The sequence below is a fragment of the Eubalaena glacialis genome, chromosome 7, assembly GCF_028564815.1.
Source record: "Eubalaena glacialis isolate mEubGla1 chromosome 7, mEubGla1.1.hap2.+ XY, whole genome shotgun sequence".
NCBI classification, from domain to species: Eukaryota; Metazoa; Chordata; class Mammalia; order Artiodactyla; family Balaenidae; genus Eubalaena; species Eubalaena glacialis.
Genome location: NC_083722.1, coordinates 13,759,807 through 13,773,970, shown reverse-complemented (window position 1 = coordinate 13,773,970; position 14,164 = coordinate 13,759,807). Strand labels below are relative to the sequence as shown.

At 36.9% G+C, this 14,164-nt stretch overlaps 1 protein-coding gene across 1 annotated transcript in view; it reads left to right on the top strand.

The window, feature by feature from the left end:
* NUP153 (nucleoporin 153) overlaps positions 1 to 14,164 on the top strand; it is a 74,894-nt gene that overhangs the window by 45,450 nt on the left and 15,280 nt on the right. Inside the window, exons 12-15 of the mRNA XM_061195756.1 lie at positions 479 to 616; positions 1,271 to 1,369; positions 2,408 to 2,495; positions 13,482 to 13,607. Coding sequence (XP_061051739.1) covers positions 479 to 616; positions 1,271 to 1,369; positions 2,408 to 2,495; positions 13,482 to 13,607 — 451 coding nt within the window. The remainder of the gene's footprint in view (positions 1 to 478; positions 617 to 1,270; positions 1,370 to 2,407; positions 2,496 to 13,481; positions 13,608 to 14,164) is intronic.

The following is a 14,164-nucleotide window of genomic DNA, read 5'->3' as shown; positions in this document are numbered from 1 at the left end:
ATTAGCAGAAGTGGAACTCTTTTTGTCTGTTCTAATCTGGGTCATTTGAGACTAGTGGTGGTCTTTGCTATATTGAGTTAAAAACCAAGGCAGTTCACCAGACTTACCAGTGCTGACATTTATTAAATGCTTGTTTTACATGCCAAGACCAAAAGTGACTTTCTTTCGTATTAATACCACAACTATGGTATGTTAATTTTTTTTCTCATTTTCACCAGTTAGGAGATTGGTACTGAGGACAGTTAGGCTCACAACATCTCATGGCTGACTGGTGGCACAGCTGGGATTCATATCTTGTTTATTTATTTATTTTTTATTCAAGAGCTCACATCGTTAACACTGCATAGTGCTACCGTATCCCTGTTTATTCTAAACTTACCTGTAACTATTGATATATCAGTTCTACCTGAAAATAAGTAGAGACAAAAGTATGACACGAAAGATGAAATATACCATTGTAAAACCTGTTGTGTTTTAGGAAATGGAAGTCCCAGTATTACCAAAAATCTCTCTACCCATCGCCAGTTCTTCCCTGCCTACCTTCAGTTTCAGTTCTGCTGTGATCACAGCTTCCTCTCCATCGCCCACTGGTCCTTCACAGTCATTAACCAACCAGGTAAAAAACCATTGTACCGATAGAGGTGATTTTTGTTTTTTCTCATTCTTTAATTTTAAAAAAGCTAAGCTGTTTAAAGCAATGATTAATTTTCACTATGGAAATTAACAACTCAGTAAGATGAGAAAAATGGAAATAGTGTTTTGCTTTTTTTTTTTTTTAATGTACATCATGATGGGAGCATTCTTCAATTCTTATGAATGCATTAGAGGAAGAGTTGATTATAAGTTTGTTTCCAAACAATGTTTCCAGTTAAAATACTTTTTTTTTTTTTTGTTTTCGGTGAGAGTGGATTTATGTTTTTGTTTCTCAAGTAGTATTAACATTTTTAATCTGCTCCTGAAATTTTTATGCTTTTTTTCCTGACTTTTACATCTTCTGAACATATTCTTATAGATGTTATTTTTCCCCTTTAGATAAATATCTCTCTCTCTAAGGTAATGTATATTCCTCTTCCAAGAGGAAGCAAGATCTTATAGCAGTTAACTGTTAAGTAGTTTTCAGAAGTTAAAAAGTGATTTTTAAATTCAAAAGGGGAAAAAATTGCTTTTGGCTTCTTTGTAATAATTAATTTTGCTTAAGGTCTATTTTATTGTCAATTTCTTTTCTAAAAAACTCTTTTTGTATCGTTTCTTTAATAATTTGGAAAACTAGGTACAAATGACCTCTCCAAACAGCACTGGCAGCCCCTTGTTTAGATTTTCATCTCCAATTGTAAAATCTACTGAGGCAGATGTACTACCTCCGTCATCTGTAAGTAGCAAGCAAGGAATATTTCATATTTATTGATTTCAAAGGCATACTGTATTTTTAAAATCAAATCTAAGATGCCATTGGTAGTAAGAAATACCACTTTTCTTAACAAAAAAATTCCAATGTACAGAAAACTTTGAATGAACATCTATATATTTTTCACTATATATACATATTTATATATATGCATATGCATTTTCTTATGTACCATTTGAAAGTTAGGATGCAGACATCTTGGTACCCTTAATACCTTTCCATGTATCCCCTAAGAAAAAGGATATTCCTTTGTATACCCACAATACAGTTATCCTATCCAAGAAATGTAACATGATATAATAGTAATAGTGTTCATGTTCAGATCTACCCATCAGCCCCAGACTGTCCTTTAATTGCTGTTTGTTTCTCTTGGTCCTAGATCCAGTTACGATTAGGACTAATCTAAGTCATATTGAATGTAGTTAACATGTCTCTTGAATTGACTTTAATCTAGAAAAGTTGGAAGTTTTTATGTCCCACAGTATGTATTTGTTTCTTCATAATTAAGAATAAATATTTTGAGTAAGAATAATACATAAGTTTAATGTTCGAATTGCCCTACCTGTATTTGGCATGGGTATCATTTTAACATGTTACCTTCTGTTTTTCACTGTGTCCTTGTTTTCTGTCACAACTAGATGTTCCAGATCATTTTGTAACTTCCCTGCCACATGCCTGAAATGCAGTTGTTGGCCATAAAGTCTCATACTTTTTATTAGGAAATGGCATTGAGAAATCCAGAACTGGGCATTAGGAACACACTATTTTATGTATTGCTTTGAATGAAAAAATGCTTCAGAAATTTAAAATGCTGTTGTTAAACTGTGACACACCATTCATTATAAGAAGCACACCAGTTTTAGAGATTTAAAATAGGAGAAACCGTGAATCTTAGAATATGTGAAATTCAGTATATTTTTTTGACTTGGCATAAGATAGAGCTTTATATTTGATAATCATTTGAAGCTAAATGGACACTGAAAAGACACCTTCTCTCTACAGATTGGATTTACATTTAGTGTGCCCGTGGCAAAGACAGCAGAACGTTGTGGCCCTAGTAGTGCCTCAGAGCCACTTACAAGGAGTTCAGGTAAGGAACCATTTCCATAATATTTCACATAAAAATACATTAGATTGATATTTTAAATTATCTTTTACCTTTGGCAGTTCTTGTAAATGGTTTCGTTTGAATACAATTAGCTCTCTAAATGTGAATGGTTACAGTTTGGATGTGAAAGGGATGGTCACAATAACAAATTTATCCACTGTCTTTGCTTAGTCAAAATAAAGTGATAGTTTATTATAAATGAAATCTTCCCTTTTTTTTTAACATCTTTATTGGAGTATAATTGCTTTACAGTGGTGTGTTGGTTACTGCTGTATAACAAAGTGAATGAGCTATATGTATATATATATCCCCATATCCACTCCCTCTTGCGTCTCCCTCCCTCCCACCCACCCTACCCCACCCCTCTAGGTGGTGACAAGGCACCAAGCTGATCTCCCTATGCTATGTGGCTGCTTCCCACTAGCTATCTATTTTACATTTGGTAGTGTATATATGTCCATGCCACTCTCTCAGTTTGTCCCAGCTTCCCCTTCCCCATGTCCTCAAGTCCATTCTCTCGACTGCGTCTTTTTTCTTTATTCCAGTCCTGCCCCTAGGTTCTTCAGAACCTTTTTTTTTTTTAGATTCCATATATATGTGTTAGCATATGATATTTGTTTTTCTCTTTCTGACTTACTTCACTCTGTGTGACAGACTCTAGGTCCATCCACCTGACTACAAATAACTCAATTTCGTTTATTTTTATGGCTGAGTAATATTCCATTGTATATATGTGCCACTTCTTCTTTATCCATTCATCTGTCAGTGGACACTTAGGTTGCTTCCATGTCCTGGCTATTGTAAATAGTGCTGCAGTGAACATTGTGGTACATGACCCTGTTTGAGTTATGGTTTTCTCAGGGTATATGCCCAGTAGTGGGATTACGGGGTCATATGGTAGTTCTATTTTTAGTTTTTTAAGGAACCTCCATACTGTTCTCCATAGTGGCTGGAGATTTACATTCCCACCAACAGTGCAAGAGGGTTCTCTTTTCTCCACACCCGCTCCAGCATTTATTGTTTGTAGGTTTTTTGATGATGGCCATTCTGACTGGTGTGAGGTGATACCTCACTGTAGTTTTGATTTGCATTTCTCTAATGATTAGTAATGTTGAGCATCCTTTCATGTGTTTGTTGACAATCTGTATATCTTTGGAGAAATGTCTATTTAGGTCTTCCGCCCATTTTTGGATTGGGTTATTTTTTTTTTTGATATTGAGCTGCATGAGCTGCTTGTATATTTTGGAGATTAGTCCTTTGTCAGTTGCTTCGTTTGCAAATATATTCTCCCATTCTGAGGGTTGTCTTTTCGTCTTTTTTTATGGTTGCCTTTGCTGTGCAAAAGCTTTTAAGTTTCATTAGGTCCCATTTGTTTATTTTTGTTTTTATTTCATTTCTCTAGGAGGTGGGTCAAAAAGCATCTTGCTGTGATTTATTAGAGTGTTCTGCCTATAGTTTGATAGTGTCTGGCCTTACATTTAGGTCTTTAATACATTTTGAGTTTATTTTTGTGTATGGTGTTAGGGAGTGTTCTAATTTCATTCTTTTACATGTAGCTGTCCAGTTTTCCCAGCACCACTTATGGAAGAGGCTGTCTTTTCTCCACTGTATATGCTTGCCTCCTTTATCAAAGATAAGGTGACCGTATGTGCATAGGTTTATCTCTGGACTTTCTATCCTGTTCCATTGATCTATATTTCTGTGTTTGTGCCAGTACCAGACTGTCTTGATTACTGTAGCTTTGTAGTAATAGTCTGAAGTCTGGGAGCCTGATTCCTCCAGTTCAGTTTTTCTTTCTCAAGATTGCTTTGGCTATTCAGGGTCTTTTGTGTTTCCATACAAATTGTGAAATTTTTTTGTTCTAGTTCTGTGGAAAATGCCATTGGTAGTTTGATAGGGATTGCATTGAATCTGTAGATTGCTTTGGGTGGTATAGCCATTTTCACAATGTTGATTCTTCCAATCCAAGAATATGGTATATCTCTCCATCTATTTGTATCATGTTTAATTTCTTTCATCAATGTCTTATAATTTTCTGCATACAGGTCTTTTGCCTCCTTAGGTAGGTTTATTCGTAGGTATTTTATTCTTTTTGTTGCAGTGGTAAATGGGAGTGTTTCCTTAATTTCTCTTTCAGATTTTTCATCTTTAGCGTAGAGGAATGCAAGAGATTTCTGTGCATTAATTTTGTATCCTGCTACTTTACCAGATTTGTTGATTAGCTCTAGTAGTTTTCTGGTAGCATTTTTAGGACTCTCTATGTATAGTATCATGTCATCTGCAAACAGTGACAGTTTTACTTCTTCTTTTCTGATTTGGTTTCCTTTTATTTCTTTTTCTTCTCTGATTGCTGTGGCTAAAACTTCCAAAACTATGTTGAATAATAATGCTGAGTGTGGGCAACCTTGTCTTGTTCCTGATCTTAGTGGAAATGGTTTCAGTTTCTCACCATTGAGAACGATGTTGGCTGTGGGTTTGTCATATGTGGCCTTTATTATGTTGACGTAGGTTCCCTCTATGCCCACTTTCTGGGGAGCTTTTATCATAAATGGGTGTTGAATTTTGTCAAAAGCTTTTTCTGCCTCTATTGAGATGATCATATGGTTTTTATCCTTCAATCTGTTAATATGTAACACATTGATTGATTTACATATATTGAAGAATCCTTGCATTCCTGGGATAAACCCCACTTGATCATGGTGTATGATCTTTTTAGTGTACTGTTGGATTCTGTTTGCTAGTATTTTGTTGAGGATTTTTGCATCTATGTTCATCAGTGATATTGGCCTGTAGTTTTCTTGTTTTGTAACATCTTTGTCTGGTTTCGGTATCAGGGTGATGGTGGCCTCGTAGAATGAGTTTGGGAGTGTTCCTCCCCCTGCTATATTTTGGAAGAGTTTGAGAAGGATGGGTGTTAGCTCTTCTCTAAATGTTTAGTAGAATTTGCCTGTGAATCCATCTGGTCCTGGGCTGTTGTTTGTTGGAAGATTTTTAATCACAGTTCCAATTTCAGTGCTTGTGATTGGTCTGTTCATATTTTCTTTTTCTTCCTGGTTCAGTTTCGGAAGGTTGTGCTTCTCTAAGAATTCCAGGTTGTCCATTTTATTGGCATAGAGTTGCTTGTAGTCATCTCTCATGATCCTTTGTATTTCTGCAGTGTCAGTTGTTACTTCTCCTTTTTCATTTCTAATTCTGTTGATTTGAGTCTTCTCCCTTTTTTTCTTGATGAGTCTGGCTAATGGTATATCAATTTTGTGTATCTTCTCAAAGAACCAGCTTTTAGTTTTATTGATCTTTGCTATCGTTTCCTTCATTTCTTTTTCATTTATTTCTGATCTGATCTTTATGATTTCTTTCCTTCTGTTAACTTTGGGGTTTTTTTTTGTTCTTTCTCTAATTGCTTTAGGTGTAAGGTTAGGTTGTTGGAGATTTTTCTTGTTTCTTGAGGTAGGGTTGTGTTGCTGTAAACTTCTCTCTTAGAACTGCTTTTGCTGCATCCCATAGGTTTTGGGCTGTCATGTTTTCATTGTCATTTGCTTCTAGGTATTTTTTGATTTCCTCAGTGATCTCTTGGTTATTTAGTAGCATATTGTTTAGCCTCCATGTGTTTGTGTTTTTTACAATTTTTTACAATTTTTTTCCTGTAATTGATATCTAGTCTCATAGCGTTGTTGTCGGAAAAGATACTCGATATAATTTCAATTTTCTTAAATTTACCAACGCTTGATTTGTGACCCAAGATATGATCTATCCTGAAGAATGTTCCATGAGCACTTGAGAAGAAAGTGTATTCTGTTGTTTTTGGATGGAATGTCCGATAAATACCAATTAAGTCCATCTTGGTTAATGTATCTTTTAAAGCTTGTGTTTCCTTATTTATTTTCATTTTGGTTTATCTATCCATTGGTGAAAGTGGGGTGTTAAAGTCCCCTACTGTTATTGTGTTACTGTCGATTTCCCCTTTTATGGCTGTTAGCATTTGCCTTATGTATTCAGGTGCTCCTATGTTGGGTGCATAAATATTTACAATTGTTATATCTTCTTGGATTGATCCCTTGATCATTATATAGTATCCTTCTTTGTGTCTTGTAATAGTCTTTATTTTAAAGTCTATTTTGTCTGATATGAGAATTGCTACTCCAGCTTTCTTTTGATTTCCATTTGCATGGAATATCTTTTTCCGTCCCCTCACTTTCAGTCTGTATGTGTCCCTAGGTCTGAAGTGGGTCTCTTGTAGACAGCATATATACAGGTCTTGTTTTTGTATCCATTCAGCCACTCTCTGTCTTTTGGTTGGAGCATTTAATCCATTTACATTTAAGGTAGTTATCGATATGTATGTTCCTGTTACCATTTTCTTAATTGTTTTGGGTTTGTTATAGTAGGTCTTTTCCTTCTCTTGTATTTCCTGCCTAGATAAGTACCTTTAGCATTTGTTGTAAAGCTGGTTTGGCGGTGCTGAATTCTCTTAGCTTTTGCTTGTCTGTAAAGGTTTTAATTTCTCTGTCGAATCTGAATGAGATCCTTGCTGGGTAGAGTAATCTTGGTTGTAGGTTTTTCCCTTTCATCACTTTAAATATGTCCTGCCACTCCCTTCTGGCTTGCAGAGTTTCTGCTGAAAGGTCAGCTGTTAACCTTATGGGGATTCCCTTGTATGTTATTTGTTGCTTTTCCCTTGCTGCTGTTAATATTTTTTCTTTGTATTTAATTTTTGATAGTTTGATTAATATGTGTCTTGGCTTGTTTCTCCTTGGATTTATCCTGTATGGGACTCTGTGCTTCCTGGACTTGATTCACTATTTCCTTTCCCATATTAGGGAAGTTTTCAACTATAATCTCTTCAAATATTTTCTCAGTCCCTTTCTTTTTCTCTTCTTCTTCTGGGAACCCTATAATTCGAATGTTGGTGTGTTTAATGTTGTCCCAGAGATCTCTGAGACTCTCCTCAATTCTTTTCATTCTTTTTTCTTTATTCTGCTCTGTGGTAGTTACTTCCCACTATTTTATCTTCCAGGTCACTTATCCATTCTTCTGCCTCAGTTATTCTGCTGTTGATTCCTTATAGAGAGCTTTTCATTTCATTTATTGTGTTGTTCATCATTGTTTTTTGCTCTTTAGTGCTTCTAGGTCCTTGTTAAACGTCTTTTGTATTTTCTCCATTCTGTTTCCAAGATTTGGGATCATCTTTACTATACTTACTCTGAATTGTTTTTCAGGTAGACTGCCCGTTTCCTCTTCATTTGTTTGGTCTGCTGGGTTTTTACCTTGCTCCTTCATCTGCTGTGTATTTCTCTATCTTCTCATTTTACTTAACTTACTGAGTTTGGGGTCTTCGTCTCGCAGACTGCAGGTTCGTAGTTCCTGTTGTTTTTGGTGTCTGCCCCCAGTGGGTAAGGTTGTTTCAGTGGGTTGTTTAGGCATCCTGGTGGAGGGGACTGGTGCCTGTGTTCTGGTGGATGAGGCTGGATCTTGTCTTTCTGGTGGGCAGGACTGTGTCCGGTGGTGTGTGTTGGGGTGTCTGTGAACTTAGTATGATCTTAGGCAGCCTCTCTGCTGCTCATGGGTGGGCTTGTGTTCCTGTCTTGATAGTTGTTTGGCATAGGGTGTCCAGCACTGGAGCTTGCTGGTCGTTGAGTGGAGCTGGGTCTTAGCGTTGAGACGGAGATCTCTGGGAGAGCTGTCGCCAATTGATATTACATGGGGCCGGGAGGTCTCTGGTCGTCCAATGTCCTGAACTCGGCTCTCCCACTTAAGAGGCTCAGGCCTGACACCCGGCTGGAGCACCAAGACCCTGTTGGCCACATGGCCAGGTATGTGGGGCGTTTCTTGCCTTTTGGGAGGTCTGAGGTCTTCTGCCAGCGTTCAGTAGGTGTTCTGTAGGAGTTGTTCCACATGTAGATGTATTTTTGATGTATTTGTGGGGAAGATGGTGATCTTCACGTCTTACTCCTTCGCCGTCTTGAAGGTCGCCCACTGTGTTTACTTTTGATTACAACAATTATTGTTATTCTTATCTTGGTATCATATTTGATGTATTATTTCAGGAATATCCTGACGGTTATAAACTTGTCCTCATTTGGGGGAACCAAGCAACAGGGAGCTGTGCTGACGTTTGCTCCTGTCACTGGAACTACTCCTATTGCTGCAGCTTTGCTCCTAGGCCTCCACTCACCAGATCCAGGCAGCCTTCCAGGAGCCATGACTGCTGGTTACTGATCCCAGGGCTGCCCACCAGGTCTCACAGAGGTGTCTGGTATTAACCTGTCTACCAGTGCTCTCGGTACCAGACTCTCCTCTGTGCTAAGCAGACATCGTCATCTGAGCAACAGGAGAGCTCCCTCAGCGGGTCTCTCGCCGTGGATGCTCTGTAAATGAAATGTATAAGAAGTTCAAGGGTGGTCTACATTGTAATTACAGTGGATTCCATCTGTAGGTTTCCTCTTGAGTTCACAAGCATTTTTATGCATAAGGGTTATGCCAGCCTCTGCAGATAGTGATATATAACTTCTAAACTCAAAAAAAGGGGCATAATTGAGGGAAAGAAATGAATATTCAGATAATTAAACCGTAGGCTTTTTGCTGTGGTGGTGGTGGTTTTGTTTCAAGTATGGGGTGTTTGGGCAATGAAGAATCATCTGGGCTGAGTTACTCAGGTCAAGAATTCTGAGTAAGGGCATTTGTCACCCAACAAACAGCCAAATGAAAGAGAACAAGAGGAAAAGCATGGCATACTTTGAAAATCGCAAATAATTTGTCATGAGATTGAGAGGTAGCTTTAAATTCTAAAATTTCTCTGAATGCTATGCTCAATAATTGGATTTTAATCTGAATGTGGTAGGAAAACATTGGGTGGTTTTTATAGGGGGTGAGATGGTGCCTTGGAGTAACAGCAGTGTGTTGTGTGGGTGGGAGTGGGGTGTCACATGCTGAGACACCAGTTAAGGGGCTGTTGCCTTATTCAGAAGTGTTTCGTTGACTATCTGCTGAGTTTGGGAATTTTTAAAAACTAGATCCTCCCTCAAAAGATAGATTTAAAAAACTATCAAAGAGCCAGGACCTATAAGCTAAGAAAGTCTTTGTCTTTGGATGATCTGGAAGACAAGAGCGTAGGTTACGAGAGTGGCACAAAATAAGAATTTGACTGGTATGTTTTCAATCCTAATTTTTGTTGAATAAAACAGCCCTGTGTAAGAGAAAGTAATAAGCATATTTCAGGTGTACTTAACACATGATTTTTTTTTTCTTTAATGTTACTGTGAATTCAAGAAGAATAAACCGATTCAAATTTCATTTTCATGCCTGGTTATGAGGGAAAGGCATTAAAGTCCTTCAGTTTTTATTAATGCTTTACTAATGGTAACTGAATGAGTAATAGTTCGTTGAAACAACTTTTGTGTTTCATTATATCTGGGGAAATTATCCAGATTTTTCAGGAGTTTATTATGAGTGGCATATATAGAATTGTTCTTACATTGAGACCTCTGTTTCTCACCACTTCTGTCATTAAAAAGCTGATGAAAATGTGGAAGTCACGATTACGCTGTGATAGGAGCTAATTTTCCCATTATCTTCATTTTCCATCTCTTTGAGTACACTTTAGGAAATCCTTAAAATTTACCTTAAGTTACTAAAAACAATTCAGTTTTGATTATAAAGGAAGAGAGAATGTGATAAAGTAATAAAAGCATTTTTCTTTGTTTTGACACAGTTGTAAGAGATAGGTATGGTGTTTTGTTTTTTGCACATTTTTATTATTCAGGTGAAATTGACATAAGATAGTTAATCATTTACAGGGAACAATTCATTGGTGTTTAGTACAATCACAATGTTGATTGTGTTTAGTACAGTCACCACCTCTAACTAGTACCAAACATTTTTATCACTTCCAAAAGGAAACCTGTACCCGTTAACCAGTTTTTCCCCATTTCCCCTCCCCCCCCAACTGCTGACAGCTACTAATCTGAGTTCTGTTTCTATGTATTTACCTATCCTGGAACCATACAATGTGACTTTTTGTATCTGGCTTCTTTCACTTACTGTTTTCAAGGTTCATCTGTCTTGTGGTATGTATCATTACTTCATTCCTTTTATGGCTGAATGATATTCCACCATATGGATATACCATAATTTATCTGTTTATTCGTTGATAGACATTTGAGTTGTTTCCACTTTTTGGCTATTGTGAATAGTGTTGCTATGAATATGCATGTACTTGTATTTGTTTGAATACAGGTTTCAGTGCTTTGGAGTGTATACCTGGGAATGGAGTTGATGGGTCAAATGATAGTCCTATATTTAACTTCTTGAGGAACTACAAAACTTTTGCTCAGCAGCTGGCCCATTTTACATTCCCACCAGCAGGATTCAAATTTTTCCGTGTTCTCACCATGTTTATTATTTTCCATTTTTTGATGATAGCCGTCGTAGTGGGTATGAAGTGATGTTTCATTGTGGTTTTGATTTGCATTTATTTCCCTGAAGACTAATGGTGTTTAGTATCTTTTTTTTTTTTTTTTTTTGGGAACAGAGAAAGGTTTATTGCAGGGCCAAGCAAGGAGAACAGGTGGCTTATGCTTAAAAAACCTGAACTCCTGTTTAGCATCTTCTCATGTGCTTTTGACCCTTTACATATCTTCTTGGGAGAAATGTCTGGTCAGGTCCTTTGCCCATTTTTAAATTGGTTTGTCTTCTTGTTGCTGAGTTGTAGCGTTTTTGTATAGTCTGGATACTAGATCTTTATCAGATGTGTGATTTGCAAATATTTTTTCCCATTCAGTCAGTTGTCACTTTCTTGATAATGTCCTTAGATGCACAAAGATTTCTAATTTTGGTGAAGTTCAGTTTTTTCTTTACTTGTGCTTTTGGTGTCATATCTAAGAATTCATTGTCAAATCCATGGTCATGAAGATACACCTCCTAGGTTTTCTTTTAAGAGTTTTATGGTTTCAGTTCTTATGTTTAGGTCATTGATCCATTTTTTTGTTGTTAAATTAATTAATTAATTTATTTTTGTCTGTGTTGGGTCTTCGTTGCTGCGCACGGGCTTTCTCTAGTCGCGGCAAGTGGGGGTTACTCTTCGTTGCGGTGCGCGGGCTTCTCATTGTGGTGGCTTCTCTTGTTGCAGAGCACGGACTCTAGGTGCACAGGCTTCAGTAGTTGTGGCTCGTGGGCTGTAGAGTGCAGGCTCAGTAGTACTGGCGCACAGGCTTAGTTGCTCCGCGGCATGTGGGATCTTCCCAGACCAGGGCTCGAACCCGTGTCCCGATTCTTAACCACTGCGCCACCAGAGAAGTCCCCATTGATCCATTTTGAATTAATTTTTGTTTATGGTGTGAGGTAAGGGTAGGTAGGGTTTTTGAACTACTTTACCCACTGCTTTTAAATTGGCAAGCACTTTAGAAGAAAAACCTGATTATTTATATTTTATTATGGAAAATTTCAAACATTCTCAGAAGTGGAAGAGTAGACTGAGTCCCCATACACACTTTACTGAGCTTTCAGCATTTGCCGTTTTGTGACCAATCTTGTTTCTCTCTCCTTCCTTCCTTCCTTCTCCCCTCACACACACACAAACACACCTATCAGGTAATTTTGAAACAATCCCAAACATATTTCATCTGTAAACAGAAATATAATGACAAAATGATTATTGTACTCACAATTAGATCTCTTATTTTAAGTATAAGGATATGTTTGTTTTAGCAAGTTTGGGAACTATGAAAAGTAAAAACATCACTCTTTAGATGTAAACAGTTAAAATCTTCTGGACTTTCTAACCTACTCTTTCGCATAACTATGCTTCTAAGAATGATTTTTTGTGGCTGCATAGCATTCCATCATGTCAATGTTCTGTAATTTATGTAGCTAGCTCCTTTTATTAAGTATCATCCAGGTTTTCAACATAATAACTGAAAGATATTTTCAATCATAGGATGAATTTCTAGAAATGAAATATCTGGCTTAATTAAACATTAATTTTTTTAACATCTTTATTGGAGTATAATTGCTTTACAATGTTGTGTTACTTTCTGCTGTATAACAAAGTGAATCAGCTATACATATACATATATCCCCATATCCACTCCCTCTTGCATCTCCCTCCCACCCTCCCTATCCCACCCCTCTAGGTGGTCACAAAACACTGACCTGATCTCCCTGTGCTATGCGTCTGCTTCCCACTGGCTATCTGTTTTACATTTGGTAGTGTATATATGTCCATGCCACTCTCTCACTTCATCCAGCTTACCCTTCGCCCTCCCTGTGTCCTCAAGTCCATTCTCTATGTCTGCGTCTTTATTCCTGTCCTGCCCCTAGGTTCTTCGGAACCATTTTTTTTTTTTAGATTCCATATATATGTGTTAGCTTATGGTATTTGTTTTTCTCTTTCTGACTTACTTCACTCTGTATGACAGACTCTAGGTCCATCCACCTCACTACAAATAACTCAATTTCGTTTCTTATGGCTGAGTAATATTCCATTGTATGTATGTGCCACATCTTCTTTATCCATTCATCTGTCTATGGACACTTAGGTTGCTTCCATAAACATTAATTTTTAAAGTGTTTTTTTAAATCAGTGTTGTAAATTGCTGTGTAATCAAATACATATTTCATACAGTGTTTGAACTCGCCCCTGTTGCCATATCCTCTTCAGGGTTTCAGTTTGATGAAACTGGTGAACTTATTGGATAACAATTATAGATTATATATAGTTTATATAATTTTTTGTCCTTCTGGAGCAGAGAGATGTACAGTATGGGAAACAATATTTTTTGCTTCCTTGTAATGGCAAGTTAACCCTGTACTTTAAGTCATTTGTTCATTATCTTTGAATTACAGTGACTTTTTTGGTGGTTTTTTTTTTTTTTTTTTTTAAGATGTTGATTCAAATTGACTTTGAGAGATTTTTAATACATGTAACTTGCTTTTTCATAGCATAATATCTCTTACAATTAAAAAAAATTACAGCTCAAGATATCACTGCAGTGAACAGTCCAAGCTGTAAGAAGAAACCAGATGAAGATTGCAAGGGCCCTTTCAAACCTGCAAAAACCCTGAAAGAAGGAAGTGTCCTAGATGTTCTGAAGAACCCTGGTAAGATAATGGCTGCCCTTGAGATAATCTAAAATCTTAATTGCAAAATCATGATCTCATCTTAATATCATTTGTTAATACTTTGTTGTACTTCAGGCTTTTAAAAAATGATGTCTAGTTTGATAGGAGATTGGCTTTTGAATGTAGATGTAGTCAGGTGTAACTTTTTAGGTGCAAGACCTTAGAAACTATTTCTTTAGAATTTAAGGACTCTGCACTAAAATGGAATCTCTAAGGGGCAAGGATAGAAGGAGAAAATGTGAATTGCCTGTTAATTAGAGATGGGCCAATAATTGGAAAAAAGTAAATAAACCTGATGATATACCTGGACATGTCTCTCTCTGAGAGTATTGAACTGCCTTGTTCTTCTCAGATTATTCCCCAGTTGTGGGATATATATAACAGAGCCAAGTGGAAAGGAAACATATGCTGACTGTAACACACACACACAGGATAGTACTCACTTCAAATAAAATAAGATATGAATGTTAGTGGGTAAGAATTTGAAGATAATGAATAGAAGTCCTCAAATAGGTATAGGTTTTCAGTTTGAAAAT